This window comes from Rhinolophus sinicus, linkage group LG04 (genome assembly GCF_036562045.2).
Source record: "Rhinolophus sinicus isolate RSC01 linkage group LG04, ASM3656204v1, whole genome shotgun sequence".
Taxonomy (NCBI): domain Eukaryota; kingdom Metazoa; phylum Chordata; class Mammalia; order Chiroptera; family Rhinolophidae; genus Rhinolophus; species Rhinolophus sinicus.
This window is the reverse complement of record NC_133754.1, coordinates 145,904,262-145,917,535: the sequence shown is the minus strand read 5'-3', so window position 1 is coordinate 145,917,535 and position 13,274 is coordinate 145,904,262. Positions and strand designations below refer to the sequence as shown.

The 13,274-nt window shown below is 37.2% G+C and overlaps 1 protein-coding gene across 2 annotated transcripts in view; it reads right to left on the bottom strand.

Annotated features, from left to right (window-relative positions):
• Positions 1–13,274, bottom strand: part of RORB (RAR related orphan receptor B) — a 183,225-nt gene that overhangs the window by 27,847 nt on the left and 142,104 nt on the right. For both annotated transcript variants that reach the window (XM_019736709.2, XM_074330568.1), the window contains one exon: positions 10,071–10,472. In XM_019736709.2, coding sequence (XP_019592268.1) covers positions 10,071–10,472 — 402 coding nt within the window. The remainder of the gene's footprint in view (positions 1–10,070; positions 10,473–13,274) is intronic.

Genomic DNA, 13,274 nt, shown 5'->3' with positions numbered 1-13,274 from the left:
CACAGCTATATATAGTACTAGAGGGGGTTGCACCTGAACTTTCTAATTCGTTCTCTTCCTCCTCTTTTTTTTTTTCCCCCTCTTGAGAAAGGATGGTTTCTTCTTGGTGAACTATACCCCCTATTCATTTTCTTCCACAAGGGATTTTTTTTTTTTAAACTTGGTAGTATTCTTTCTAAAATGCTATACTTTGGCCTCAATCAAAATGATTAATGAATTTTTAATTTATCACTTGCCTTAAGGATCTAGAGAACCACTCAATTCTCCGTTTAGCTTATACTACTAGAGTGAAAGTAGAATTCTTAGGGGATTCACTTTGAATTAATGCCAGGTTATCTCTAACGGACTTGCTCAAGGCAAGTTTTAAGTGCCTGCATTAGGTTTTCAGAATATCAAGATTTCTCAGAATCCACGCTCTGAGGCAGTAACTATATTAGAACAACTGTTTGAAAGGTGAAACATTTAACCAAGTGTGCATTTTGTCCTTTTGACAATAGATCACTAGTTTTATAAGTATTCTAGCATTAAAAAGAACAAGTCTATTGGTTAGTGTGTAATAGACGACAATGTCAGAGAGGATAATGTCAATTTCTGATTTTTCTAATTTCTTTTTAGAAATCATTTTTTAGCATAAAGACAGAGGGTGTCAAAAAAATGTACACACATTTTAAGAAAGGAAAAAACTGTATTAAAATTGTAATACAATGAATGACACTAGCATTCATTTGATTAACGCCATCTTGAGTGAACGTCATACTATACACATTGCTACTGTAATTCAATTAAACTTCAAAAAGTAATACATAGAGAACAGCTCTTAAAATGTGTACATTTTTTTGGTATGCCCGGTAGAATTGTGCTAGCAGCATAAAGACATCACTAACATTTAATCTTAAAACAGTCATGTTTTAGTAATCCACAGCCTCAATAAGATAATAGTATTCTTAACATTTAAGTTCCTCAAATTCTTTTAAGAAACAGTGAGGCATAAATAACATGTAACTCATTTGTTGGCTCAGTTTCATAGTTCAACCACTCATTACTCTCTCACTAATGAATTAGGATAGCTTCTGGTCTCCTTTTCATACAAATTATATTGACGATTATTATGGCAGAGAATGGAATAACTGATTTTTACTTCATGTAGACCTGAACCAAAATGTTCTTCAGTAAAATATATTAATGAAATATGAGATTATGCTATTAACTATACAAAATGAAAACATGATAAAATGCACTTTAATGAAATATAAACATAAAGAAAAGCAATGAAAAAATCAGATTAATACAAGTAATATCTGGGCAAAGAATGAATGAACAGATTAACAAAATGGTTAACATTTGCTCAACTTTCAGGAAGCTTATGTAAGAGCATTTTAATAGAAGGTAAGACAGCAGAAAGTAAAGCAGAAAGAAAAACTGAAAGAATCCATATAGCATTTGTATTTAAGCAGAGTATATACCAAGGAAAAAACACAGGCAGCAATACAAATGAACTAAGATGGTGCCTTCTTAATAATTGAATAATGGAAAACTGTTTTGGATCATAAGTGTTTTGTTTTATTGCAATAGTGCATGTCTAATTTTGAGGAAATTACAGTTCCTTTTCTTCAAATTAGCTAAGAAAATTGAGAAAGAACCTATTATGAAAACATTGTATTTCAAAGTTAACTTTCATAATAAAAGACAGAACAATCAGAAAAGATCAACTTACTTCAATGTCCTAGAATTGATGAGTTCTAAGGGAGCTATCACATAAGATGGAGGAAGACAATATGGTCCCCTACAGACTTTTATTTCATGCCCTTTGAGAAGTCACTTAACATCTTAAAGTCTTAGTATCTTTGGGTTTAATTATCCATCTACAGAGGGATTTGGCAGCAGAGACATTTTCTAAGGGCTGTATGAAGCATGGCAACTTGAATCTGAGAGGCTACATGGGCATTTCTTTCTGTTTTGACTCACGAGGGAGAAATCTTGCAGAATTACGGAGGATAAGAGCACAGTTCAGTCTTAAAAGCACTGGGAGAGTCTTAGATAGAACAAACAAAAATAATATAATCTAAAGCCCATTAAAATCTTTCCCTATTCTCTTAAATACTGTACCTCCACACACTAGCCAAAGGACAATTAGTAGGTCACAGATGATGAAGTCCTAATTATGAAAATAGCTTAGGGCCATCATTAGGATTGACTTTTACTGTTTGGATTTTGTTGACATATGGATTGATTGTTAATTTAAACACAAGCAACCCTTCCCTCATCTCACCCTTCTTTTGGAAATTTAGTCAATGTTCTTCTGACCTTTAGGAAGAACTAATTCAGAGGAAATCTTTGGAGGCAAATGTCACACTTTTTCAAACATTTGATCTAAAATGTTAAAAGTAACTGATTACTTAAATAATACATTTAATTGATTAATGTTTTAAAATAAGTGTTTTCTAAATAACCTAGCATAAAATTATCCTAGAACAAACTTGTTTGAAAACTAAATAGTAGTTCTACAATAGACCTCATAAATATGGCTCAAATTTAAATAGTAAATTCTTTCTCCTTAATATTGAAGGTATATTGTCAAAGTAAAGTTTACAACCTAAAATAAAAACAAATACAAAACAAAACACGTAAACAAACAGAAAGTCTTTCCGGTTAGGAATATTTCCAACAGGTTTCCCCAGCTTTGTAAACATCACATAAATAAATCCTGTACTGGTCGGGAGAGAGAGCCTGATAGGTTGGTTTTATATTATGCTAATAACACCAAAGTGTTGACCTTCAGCAACCTGGCCATCAATTGACATTTCTGTGTGGTATTTTAACCCTAACCGGCTCTTCCCAAAATAGGTGCTTGACAGTGAGGCTAACGCAGGCAGTACATATCCACCCCAATCGGTGGAAAAGTGATTCAGAGATTTTCCCAAGAGCATTGTCCAAGCTTGCAATGACTTGAAATGCTGTTCAACAGTGGGGGCTGTTTCAGTGGTTATCGTATACACATAAACATTCCCTCCCTTGGTAAGTCAGAGGCAGAACTGCATGAAGTCTTCTTTCCTTTTCCTTATAGCAGAACATTTCATATCTACCATGGCTTTTGAAATTGAGTGTATAAAATGGAATTGGTTTTCTAATAGCTTCTCAATAGTTTTTTTTTTTTTTTTTTTTGCGGGGGGGTAGGTTAGTGGATTTTTAGAATCTTCTTATGAAATTCTGAATTCGGCGTAAAAAGATTAATTCCAAACTAGTATCTCCAGGGCACGTCCACTGAGGAAGATCAATTTTGCACACTTTCCAACTCAAAATAGAAAAGGTGATTTAAAAGATTTACCTAATCTAGTGAATGCTAGCATATTAGGAAAGCTGTATTAACAGAGGTACAAGCATGTAATGACTAATATGCATACATGGGCTATAAACAGATATGTATGCATATAAGTACTTGAATTGAGCATATATATGAGTATTGCTTATAATGTAAATCACCTTTATATTTATTTAGAGCCCTGCTGGTCACAAAGTGCTTTTGTGTATATTATACTATTTATTCCAGTCGTTGGTAATCACTGCCTGAGCATGACCGTAGAGGGATTCCAACATGTTGTCAGGTGATTTTAGACCATCTTTGTGAGGTTATTAAAAGATATCTAAAAAGATATGGGTTTGAATGAGCCTAGCAAAGAACTATGGTGTTCTTTGTCTCAGGATGCTCTAGAATAATTCATGGCCATGGGCTGGTGACAAGTCAAGTTGATTAGCCCAGTTCCATTCTTGGGGAATTCCTTTTTGGGATAGAAGGCAGCATTTTGGAAATAGCAGCCTTCTTGAGAGATACTCTGTGGGTGGCAAAGAACAAGGTGGTGTTAAAATTTCAGAGGAGTCAAGTGAGTACCTCTTCAGTGAACAAGGCGACTTGCGTGGGCCTGGGCTCAGGCTGGTCCCTTAGTAGTCAAAAAGATACCTTCATTTTATACTTTCTCTTTTTTCTCTTAAGAGGGACTTGGGGAGGTAATCATGTTGGAGTGGGCCAGAGAGGACAGGTGGATTTCCCCCAAAGCTGTATCTATCCATATAGCAGCTCATTCTCTACACTGATTGTACATGAACTTGGAGTATTTTGGAATTGGCCACCACCCTATCCTTGAGCTGCCTCTGGTTGTCCTTGATGCTCATTTTAATCGGATCTCTCTTTTCTTCTTCTTTTGGAGGGAGGGTAGAGAGAAGAGGCTGGTGCATAGTTCTGATTTGATTGTGACAGGGTCATTCTACCCCATGGAAAGTCACAAATGTGGTCCTGCTCCTGGGAAGGGAGGTGTGGCTGTCTACTGCCATAGGCAAGTACTTCAGCATCCTTCAGGATTGCTGAGTTGCCTGCAAGTCCCCTCCTCTCCACTACCTTAATCTTCTCCTTGGGAAGTGACTATAATAAAGGGAATTTGTACATATGACCAAACCTTCCATCAGGTATTGGGAGAACCATAATCCTTCAAAGTCATTTAGTCCAACTGCCTTATTTTTCAGATGGAGAGACTGAGCCTCAGAAAGCTGAACTAATTTTGAACACTTTCACATAGCTAGTATGTGGAGTCAGGACCCTGAACTGCCTGAAGAGGCTCTATAGTTGGGGCGAGGGGGATGGTGTTAGATGACAGTGTAAGTTCACCACATGTCTGCCCTCAAAGCAAGAAAGGAAGAACTAAAGACACTGAATTTTCCTTTCCCGATACTGCTTGATTGATTTCCCCCACCAGTTTAGCCTAATTTTATTTTAATGACTTACTAGGTAGTTGCTTCTAAATTAAATGCCTACCTGTGTTTGATACAGGTGCCATTAGAGTACATAGGAAATACTGTTACATAGCTAGAGTTAAATTCTACTCTCTGTATCAGTTTTGAATGAGGATTTAAATATGCATAGAGAAAGGTATACTTATATAAATGTATGTATAAATATGCATAGATAGATTTAAGCAATTATAAAATATTTATCTGTCATTAGAGGTGCAGCCTTAAGACCATAACACCTGCTTGGCTTCTTAATAAATAACAATTGAAACACCATCAACTTTTATAGAATTCCCCCAAATAAAACAGCACTAGAAACATCTTCTATGTTTCTAGGTAGACTTGACAGAATAAAGTAGTACTCTACTGGGACTAGATGACTTTTAGGCCAATCCATTTTTGTAATCCCCTCTAACTATTAATACTCAGCTTCTGTAATAGGTGAATTTTTTTAAAAAGAGGTTTATTTCTATTTCGGATGCTTAAAATTCCAAATTCTATACATAGAACATAAAAGGATTATGAAAGTAAATCTATGTTTATGCTTATAGAAGAGAGACCAATGAATTTACATCTCATTGTCTTTGTCTGGAGAAAAAAATTACGGAATAGAAAAGCAAACTCAGGTGATGTGTATAAAAGGCAATTTCTCCCCTTTGCATCACAGCTAATTTGATGGATTCTTTTGTATTTCTGTTTTTAAAAGCGTGTTGTTTGGCTGTTTGAATTGTCTTGTCTGGGACCTCACACATACATTGTCAATCATCTTGGAGCATAAATTAGTCCTGCAGAATCTCCCAACACATCTAAAGGCTGGAGTAAGGGAGCAAAAACATGCGCTTCCACTTTCATTCTCTGCTCGTTTGCCAGGTATCCTTTAGCCAGCTTCCTCTGCCTGCCACCAACCACTGCAAAATTTTATTTTCAGAGCTTTAACACATCCACCATGTTAGCTTGAAGGAAAATTTCAGCCACACCCAGCTAATACTGCTGCCTAAATATTAATTTAAAGCTTACTTTTGCCCTTCTCTCATGTCTTTTTTTCCTATGGGATTTTGAGAAACCTAAGGATATAATTCTTGAAATGTTTAATACTGTTTTGTTTGCTTACTTACTTACATCTTGTTTTCTATTCCCAAAACTATGGGAATATAACATTCCTCATAAGAGATGTGACTCAGAGTAAGCAACGCCCCTATCTCCCTCACCTCCAGGAGGTTCTGTGATACCATCATGCCTGGGACTGACAACATATGGCACACTGAATGGCAATTATTTATTTTCATGTCTCTGGCTCCTAAACGGTGAGGGCAGGAACCATGGCCTGCTTGCCTTGAGTACCTGACATTTTAAAAAAAATATGCGTTTGAAAGAATGTCTGGCAGTCTAGGGTAGTAAAATAACCGACATTAGAATTCAAGCTTTACCACTTGAACTCTGTGATCTGGGAAAATTGCTCACTGCTTCAGACCCTTAATTTATTCATCTGCACAATGGGTCACTGTCCACCTGAAGGCATTGGTGTGAGGTCAAAGTGGCTAATGTGCATGAAAGGACTTCCTACATTTCTCTCCAAACATGCATTATTATTATTATTATTATTAGAATTTTTAACTAGGAAGTTTGTAGTTTCTTTGCTGCACTTTTAGAAAGACAAGTTTGTTTTTTCTGGGAATATTCCTCTGATAACATTCATGTAACTGACTTTTTGGGATCTGCATGCTATTACTTATACAGTTGTTTTATGGTTCTTAAATGTATGTTTTTATTAAAAGTTTCCAAACTGTAAAACCATACCTACATGGACTAATCCAAAAACTGGTTTAAAAAACAACTGCTTTTAAGATGATCTAATATGAGAATAATACCCTGGTTGTACAAATTTCATTGTTCTCTCAGAAACCCGAGGAAACAGATCAGAACTTCTAATAGCCAAGAACAATGTTTAAAAAAATTCCTTAGTGTGATATAGGCTTGAATTCACCCTGTGAAAATGTGGCTAACATCAGATTTTGTATTTTGTCTGGCATAAGGTTCTCTCTATGAGAGCTCGCCACTAGCCAGATTAGTATAGATGCTCATTAATCCAGTCAAGTCAAAATGTCAGCATGTTCACTCTGTAAGCTCCTTTGTAGTACCTAGAAGGACGTGGGGCAGACAGCAAACACTAAGCATGTTTTGTGGTGGGAATGCCAATTAGCTTGTGGGACTCCCTTTGTTGATGAGAGAGAATACAGTATAATGATTAAAAGAATGGGTTTTGATGTTACTCAGACCTGGGCTTGTATGTCTACATTGATTTTTACACATTTTGTAACTTCGGAGCCTCAGTTTTTTCATCTGTAAAATGGATACACAAATACTTATATAACAGGTATAATAGGATTGTTATGAGTATTAAATATAGGACATTGCTCAGCTCAATGTAGGTGTTCAATAAAAGGTAGTTATAGGACCTGTCATAACTAGTAATGTTATTAAGTAATAATGAGATTACTAATAATACCAATTATATGAGTAATGATGAGGCTTATGCATGACAGATGTTGTCCTAAGAACTTACAAATATTAACTCGTTTAATCAATACACACAAGTAGGGACTATTATTGTCCCAGGTTCATAACCTCTGAGACTTAAGTTGTTTAAGGGAAAAGGCACATCAGATTTTGAACTCAGGCAGTCTGACTCCAGAACCAGAGTCCTTAACCACCAATGCTATACCTTTCATGACTTTCCACCCAGTGATCCTGTTAGGAAATTAGTGTTTTAGTGCATAAATGGGTGGCAGTTTTTTGGATGGTGCAGGAAAGAATAGCGTATCCCATTATTGCGGCTTGTCATAGGTACCTACGTTTGACACCCAGAGAAGGAGTCTGTGTCCACTAGATGGCATTGCTGTTTTAACAAAATGTGAACCAACACAATAATTAGGATTAAGAGCCTGCTAAATGTGAGAGCATTAGCAGGACAATCTAATTGCATCCCTAAAAGTCTGATGGAACAAGCCTCCACAATTTAGAGAATATCTAGAGATCTCTGAAGACTAATGGTATCTTGAAATAATAAAAAGAAAATACATGCTAGTTCATTTTGGTATCAATGTCTGTGTGGAACATCTGGGTGAATTTTGAGATTATCAAGTCATCAGTTCACAGATGAATAGACTGAGGACCAGAGAAGTGACTTGCCTAGGGTTATCCAGACCTGATCATTTTGTCTGTCTCTCTTTTTCCATAATACTTCTGTGAAACTGTGATTTCTGAATTCTTACAAGACTTTCCTTTTTGGGTATGGGGAAAAAGATTACCCAACAATTGTTTTGTTTCACTAGGTTTTGAACATATGTTCCAAATCAATAGCAGACTTTGGCACTTAAATATTAAGTAGGATAAAAACAAAAAATGGTGCCTATTTCTCTTTTTTGTTAACATGTCCTCTTGGAAATATTAAATGACTTCACTTAAAAAGACTGTCCTGATTGGTTGACAATGCAGTTTGTGGATATTAAACCCATAGCAGGTAGTAGGATAATAGATAAGCAAAATGATTCTGGAATCAGACTCCCAAGGGTGGAACCTGGCTCTATCATTTAGTAACCAAAGGACCCTGGGAAGGTCATGAGACACCTCTAAACCTCTGTTTCCTCATCTGTAAAATGGAAACACTATGTTTACTTAGATGCTCGTGAAAACTAAATGTGTGTGAAGTGCCTCTGACATAGTTAAAAAACAAGAATAGCAATAATAATAAATATTTTTGTATTATAGCTGGTGTTTAGTTTTCTGTCTCTCAGTTGTGAATGTCATTACAGGTGTTTTGTCAATAGCTTCTTTACTCACTGTCACATGCTGAATTGCTAAAAGGGAGAGATAACGTTTTATAACTGTGTAACATCGCGTCTTCCTCAACCAGATGGTAGAAGTAGCCAAGATACATATGGCATGTACTTCATTATGTGTTCACATCAACTTTATTTAAAACACGTAGGCTTTAGGCTCCTACTCACAGTGCAGCCAGCGAAGGTGACTGAGCACATGGTACATGAGTAATAACAGCCAAGGGATTGAGCACTTGCTGAGTTCCAAACATTGCTCTGTTTTACAAGTATTAACTCATTTAATATTTACAACAACCCTGTGGTCTATGAATGAATACTACTTTTCCCTTTTTAAAGATGAGCAATCAAAAACAAAACAAAACAACAAAAAACAAAAAGACAGATGAGCAACCAGGGATTTAGAAACTTTTCGCAGAACAAATAATAAGCCAGAGAGCCAGAATTTGAAGTCAGGTGGCTTGGTTCTTAAACACTGCTCTGCTACCTCTCAGGGTGGGGTGTGAGGAGGCCTCAACGGTTCCTGAGTTCTACATTGCTTTCCCCAGTAAACTAAATACTGCAACGAACCCTGGTATAGCCACTGTTTGTTTAGCTCTTCTAGGCCACTGTTAACATGCAATTCCATTACCCTGGAGGGTAATGTGTTAAACCTACATCAATATTTTTTATGGCACTTAGTTAATGAGATCAGCTCGTTAAACATTTAATACACTTCTGAACTTAACAGGGTTAAACACAGTTGCGACAGGTCAGAAGAGAGCGTGCATAGGAAAGAACACTCTTGAAGACCACTCCTTAGGAGTCAAAGGACATCACAGCAGAAAGAGGATCGGGTTGCTGATGCAATCACGCCTGTGACGAGGGCTTATCTGTTGCTGTTATGTTCTGTAACATTCCAGACTACACTCTTTTCATTGCCAGTAATTCATACTCTATTCCCATGTAGAATTCTGGAATTCAGATTTACAAGAGGCTTCGAGATCTTCTGGCCTATTCCTCTGCTTTTAGTAAGAATGAAACTGAGGTACCGTTTGCTTATGGTTTGTCCCCAGTTATCTTAGTGGGAGAGTTGGAGACCTGTTCATTCAGTTATTACACACTATTTCTATATCCCTTAGCTATTTTACTTTAAATACCACCACTGTGAATCCTTGCTGAAATTTTCCTTCAGTGATAAACCCAAATTTAACAGATAGCTTGTTTTTTTCTTTTACAGATAGCATCTTTCTGTTAATAATTTCGTCTTTCTCCCTTTGCTTGAAACAAACTTTTACGGGGCAGGGGAACAATGACAGTTAGTAGAATACATTTTAAAATCAATTCATTTTCTCATTAGAAGCCACGAATGCAAGTAATTCAATGTAGACCTTAGAAAATGACCATACAAAATAGGACCAGGCAACTTCAAAGCAGAATTTCCAAAAAATGAGTTGGGAGTTGACTTCCACTTACCAATTTCAGTCATTGTGATCCCTGGTGCTAACTGCCCGTTGTTGAAAGAGCTATAGGTAAACAAGTTGGGTACGGATGTGAGGTCATAGATAGGTTCTTGCTTTATCTGTTTGATTCCAGTCATGTCAAGTCCTGACTGATCAGGGGACGGCTGGCCGGAATCCACATTGTAATAACCCTCGGACTTGGGTAGGTCAATGACGTGTCCATTGGCATAAGTGCCACTGGCTTCGTTGTTCAGGTTGCTGAGGCTGTTACTGATGCTGCTGCTATACACCCTGGCAAGGGCTTCTGCCTCCCCACTCTGCTGCTGCCGCTGCTCCTGCAGCCGCTGCTGGTGCTTCTGCACCTCAGCATACAGGCTGTCCCTTTGCTTCTTGGACATCCTCCCAAACTTCACAGCTGGGTTGGAGAAAAAAGCAGAAAACAGCATTGCAGTTATCATTCTCATTAACAGCCTCAAGTCCAAAGGGTCATGGATGGTTGTCGCCTCAACATCAAAGGCACAAACTCCTAGCACCATAGCCCAGAGTCCATTCACTTGCACTCCACATTTGGTGAAAGGTTATATTCAGGGATTTCTGTGCTGGTTTATGTACATAGCGAGAACTAAATCTAAGCTAGACAGAAATGTGAAAACTTACTTATCTGTTTTCACATTTGTTGCCATGAAGTTAGAAGGCATATTTCCTTGTTCTTGCAGGGGGTGGGGGAGAGGGAAACCCAAAAAACCATAAAAAACAAAAACTACTAAATAGTACCTGCTATTAAAATGTCAGCCAAAACTCATTATTAGTTCCCCTACCCCTGCATTAGGATTACTAGATTGTCGGACAGGACCTTATTATTTCACTGTCTTCTAAATAGTGTGTTGGGTCAGAACAAGGACGTGGGGGCAGAGTTATAAACACAATTTTAAGTAAACCACATCATTTGCCTTTAGTTGGCTTTAGGAGCAAATGAAGGATCTTTGGAAAGTAGCAATTTTGCACATCCAATGGTCAGCAAGTGAGCCAACAGTAACCCCTCATTTCTCATTCTACAACCAAAGTTTTAGAGTGCCCATCTCTTCTGGCAAAATCCTTAGCCATTCTGAGGGAAGAGGAGGAAGGGGCTCTGTGAGTGTTCATAGAGTAATATGAAGATGCTTTGATCTGAATGCATTTCTTCTTAACTTATCAAGCTTAATCTCCTGAACTGTTATGATATTGACATTTTTCCTCACAAGCAGTCAACTCCCATTTTAGGCTGTGAACATCCCGAGTCAAGGGGCCACCTTGTCTAAATTATCAAGCACTATGTTATTCAGCTCATGTTAATGGTGGGATCTATGGCAAGCTTGGAAGTTCCTTTCTGCTTTTCTGTTTTTTTTTTTTTTTTTTCTTTTGTGACAGTGTTCCCATCACCTGGTGATGTTGGAAGCTCAGGGAACGTAGAAAGGATAAAGTGGAGGGTAGAAACAGGTTCAATTCCTGGATTCAGTCACTAGGGTTGATGAGAATAACTTTTGAGAATAACTAAAGCGTGAAGTGCTTAAGAACTCTTCAGCATGAAGGGCCCACAGAAGAGATTCTTGCTGTGAAAGAGCCACCATTTCACCCCCCAATATTCCTCCAGTATTCATTCTTCTTCCATTAGTTATAGAGCTACCAAAATTTTATCTAAGCATCAGCTGTTCAAAATGGAGACCACAGTTGCCAGCCTCTCCCACTTCCAGGTGCGACTATGTGATTAAGTTATAGGTAACATGATGTAAATAGAAGGGCTGCATACACTTTTGGGTGTTGGGCACGTCATTTTCCTCCTTCTTGCCTGCTGGATTATAGCTGTGAGGGGTGGACTGCGGGCAATCCAATCTCTTCCTATTTCTCCCAAATCCTTCTGAGAAGCCTATGTTCTTGCTTTCTGATGCTGACTAAGTTGGAAAACAATGTGGTAATTATCCAGTAATTTTTCTGAATGAAGACAATCTGCTTAATTCAGACCAAACTCCTCTTTCCACCTCAATTTTTGTTCTTATAGGGTTTTGAATCATTTAGCTCATTGTGTTTAACTCTGTTTGTAGAGACACTATTAGATTTTGTTTCTCAGAGACAAATTTATTTGCTTACTAATTGTAGTGGTATTTGTAGTTTGTCTGTGGAGAGAATTGCATAGAAACTTTTAGGGAAAGTGTTCTCTGTACCTTTATATTATATCTTTACAAATAATTATGTATTGTATGTTTACTATATATAATTCTCTAGGGGGAAAAAAAAACCTTTCTGTGTAAGAAAAAAGAAACCACGATAAATTTTGATTCAGAAACAATTTCCCCTCCTCCCTAAGAAGGTAATGACATGCTTCTTTATTTGCTGATCCTCTGTTTCTTGCATTTGTGGAGGTTCAGAATAGCTCTTTGTTACAGAGCTACGGAGGTGAATACAAAATTTATATCTATTGCTATAGATTAAGATTTTTGTTTTGGCTGGAGTATATGCACTTTCTGACTTACTTTAGTAGAATAGTTTTGCATTTGTTAGTCTAAAATGTATAGAAGAAAAACAGTTGAGAATGAGAAACACTTCTAACATGGAGAGAGAAATGCAGTGTCTCTTTTAAAACTTTTTCCATTTAATCCTTGTTTTAGATTTCTATACACTCTATATGTAGGTGAAACATACATTGTGTAGATTGAGTTTATTAATGACTCTAATTCCTCTTATCTATTTCCATGACCTCCCCCATGTAAATCTGCAGTGCCTTTTCATTCTGTATAGGCATTCTACCCCACCGCTGACTCAGGGTCACGTGGCCTGTTTTGGGTTAACGGGATATTGACATGTGACATAAACAGAGGCTTCCAAAGTACTTGTGTGAGTATCTCACCACAAAAAGAGCATGCCTAAGCTAGCTTGCTGGAGGGTAAGGTATGTGAAGCAGAGCCAAACCACCTCAGTTATCCCATACAGTGCCATCTATAAACAGTAGAGGCACAGACTGACTTGTAGTTGATGGCAGATGAATGAATGAACCCAGTCAAGATCCTACATTTAAGAACTTTAAGTTCAGAATTCTGCTGTTAACCACAGATCTCATGATCAAAGCTAATAATGTCAAATAAGTATGCTATCAAGACCTCTGCCCTCATGAACATCTGAAAGCTCAATGGTGAATAATTATGCTTTTTCCAAGAAATTAACTTATCGGGTCACTGAGCAAACT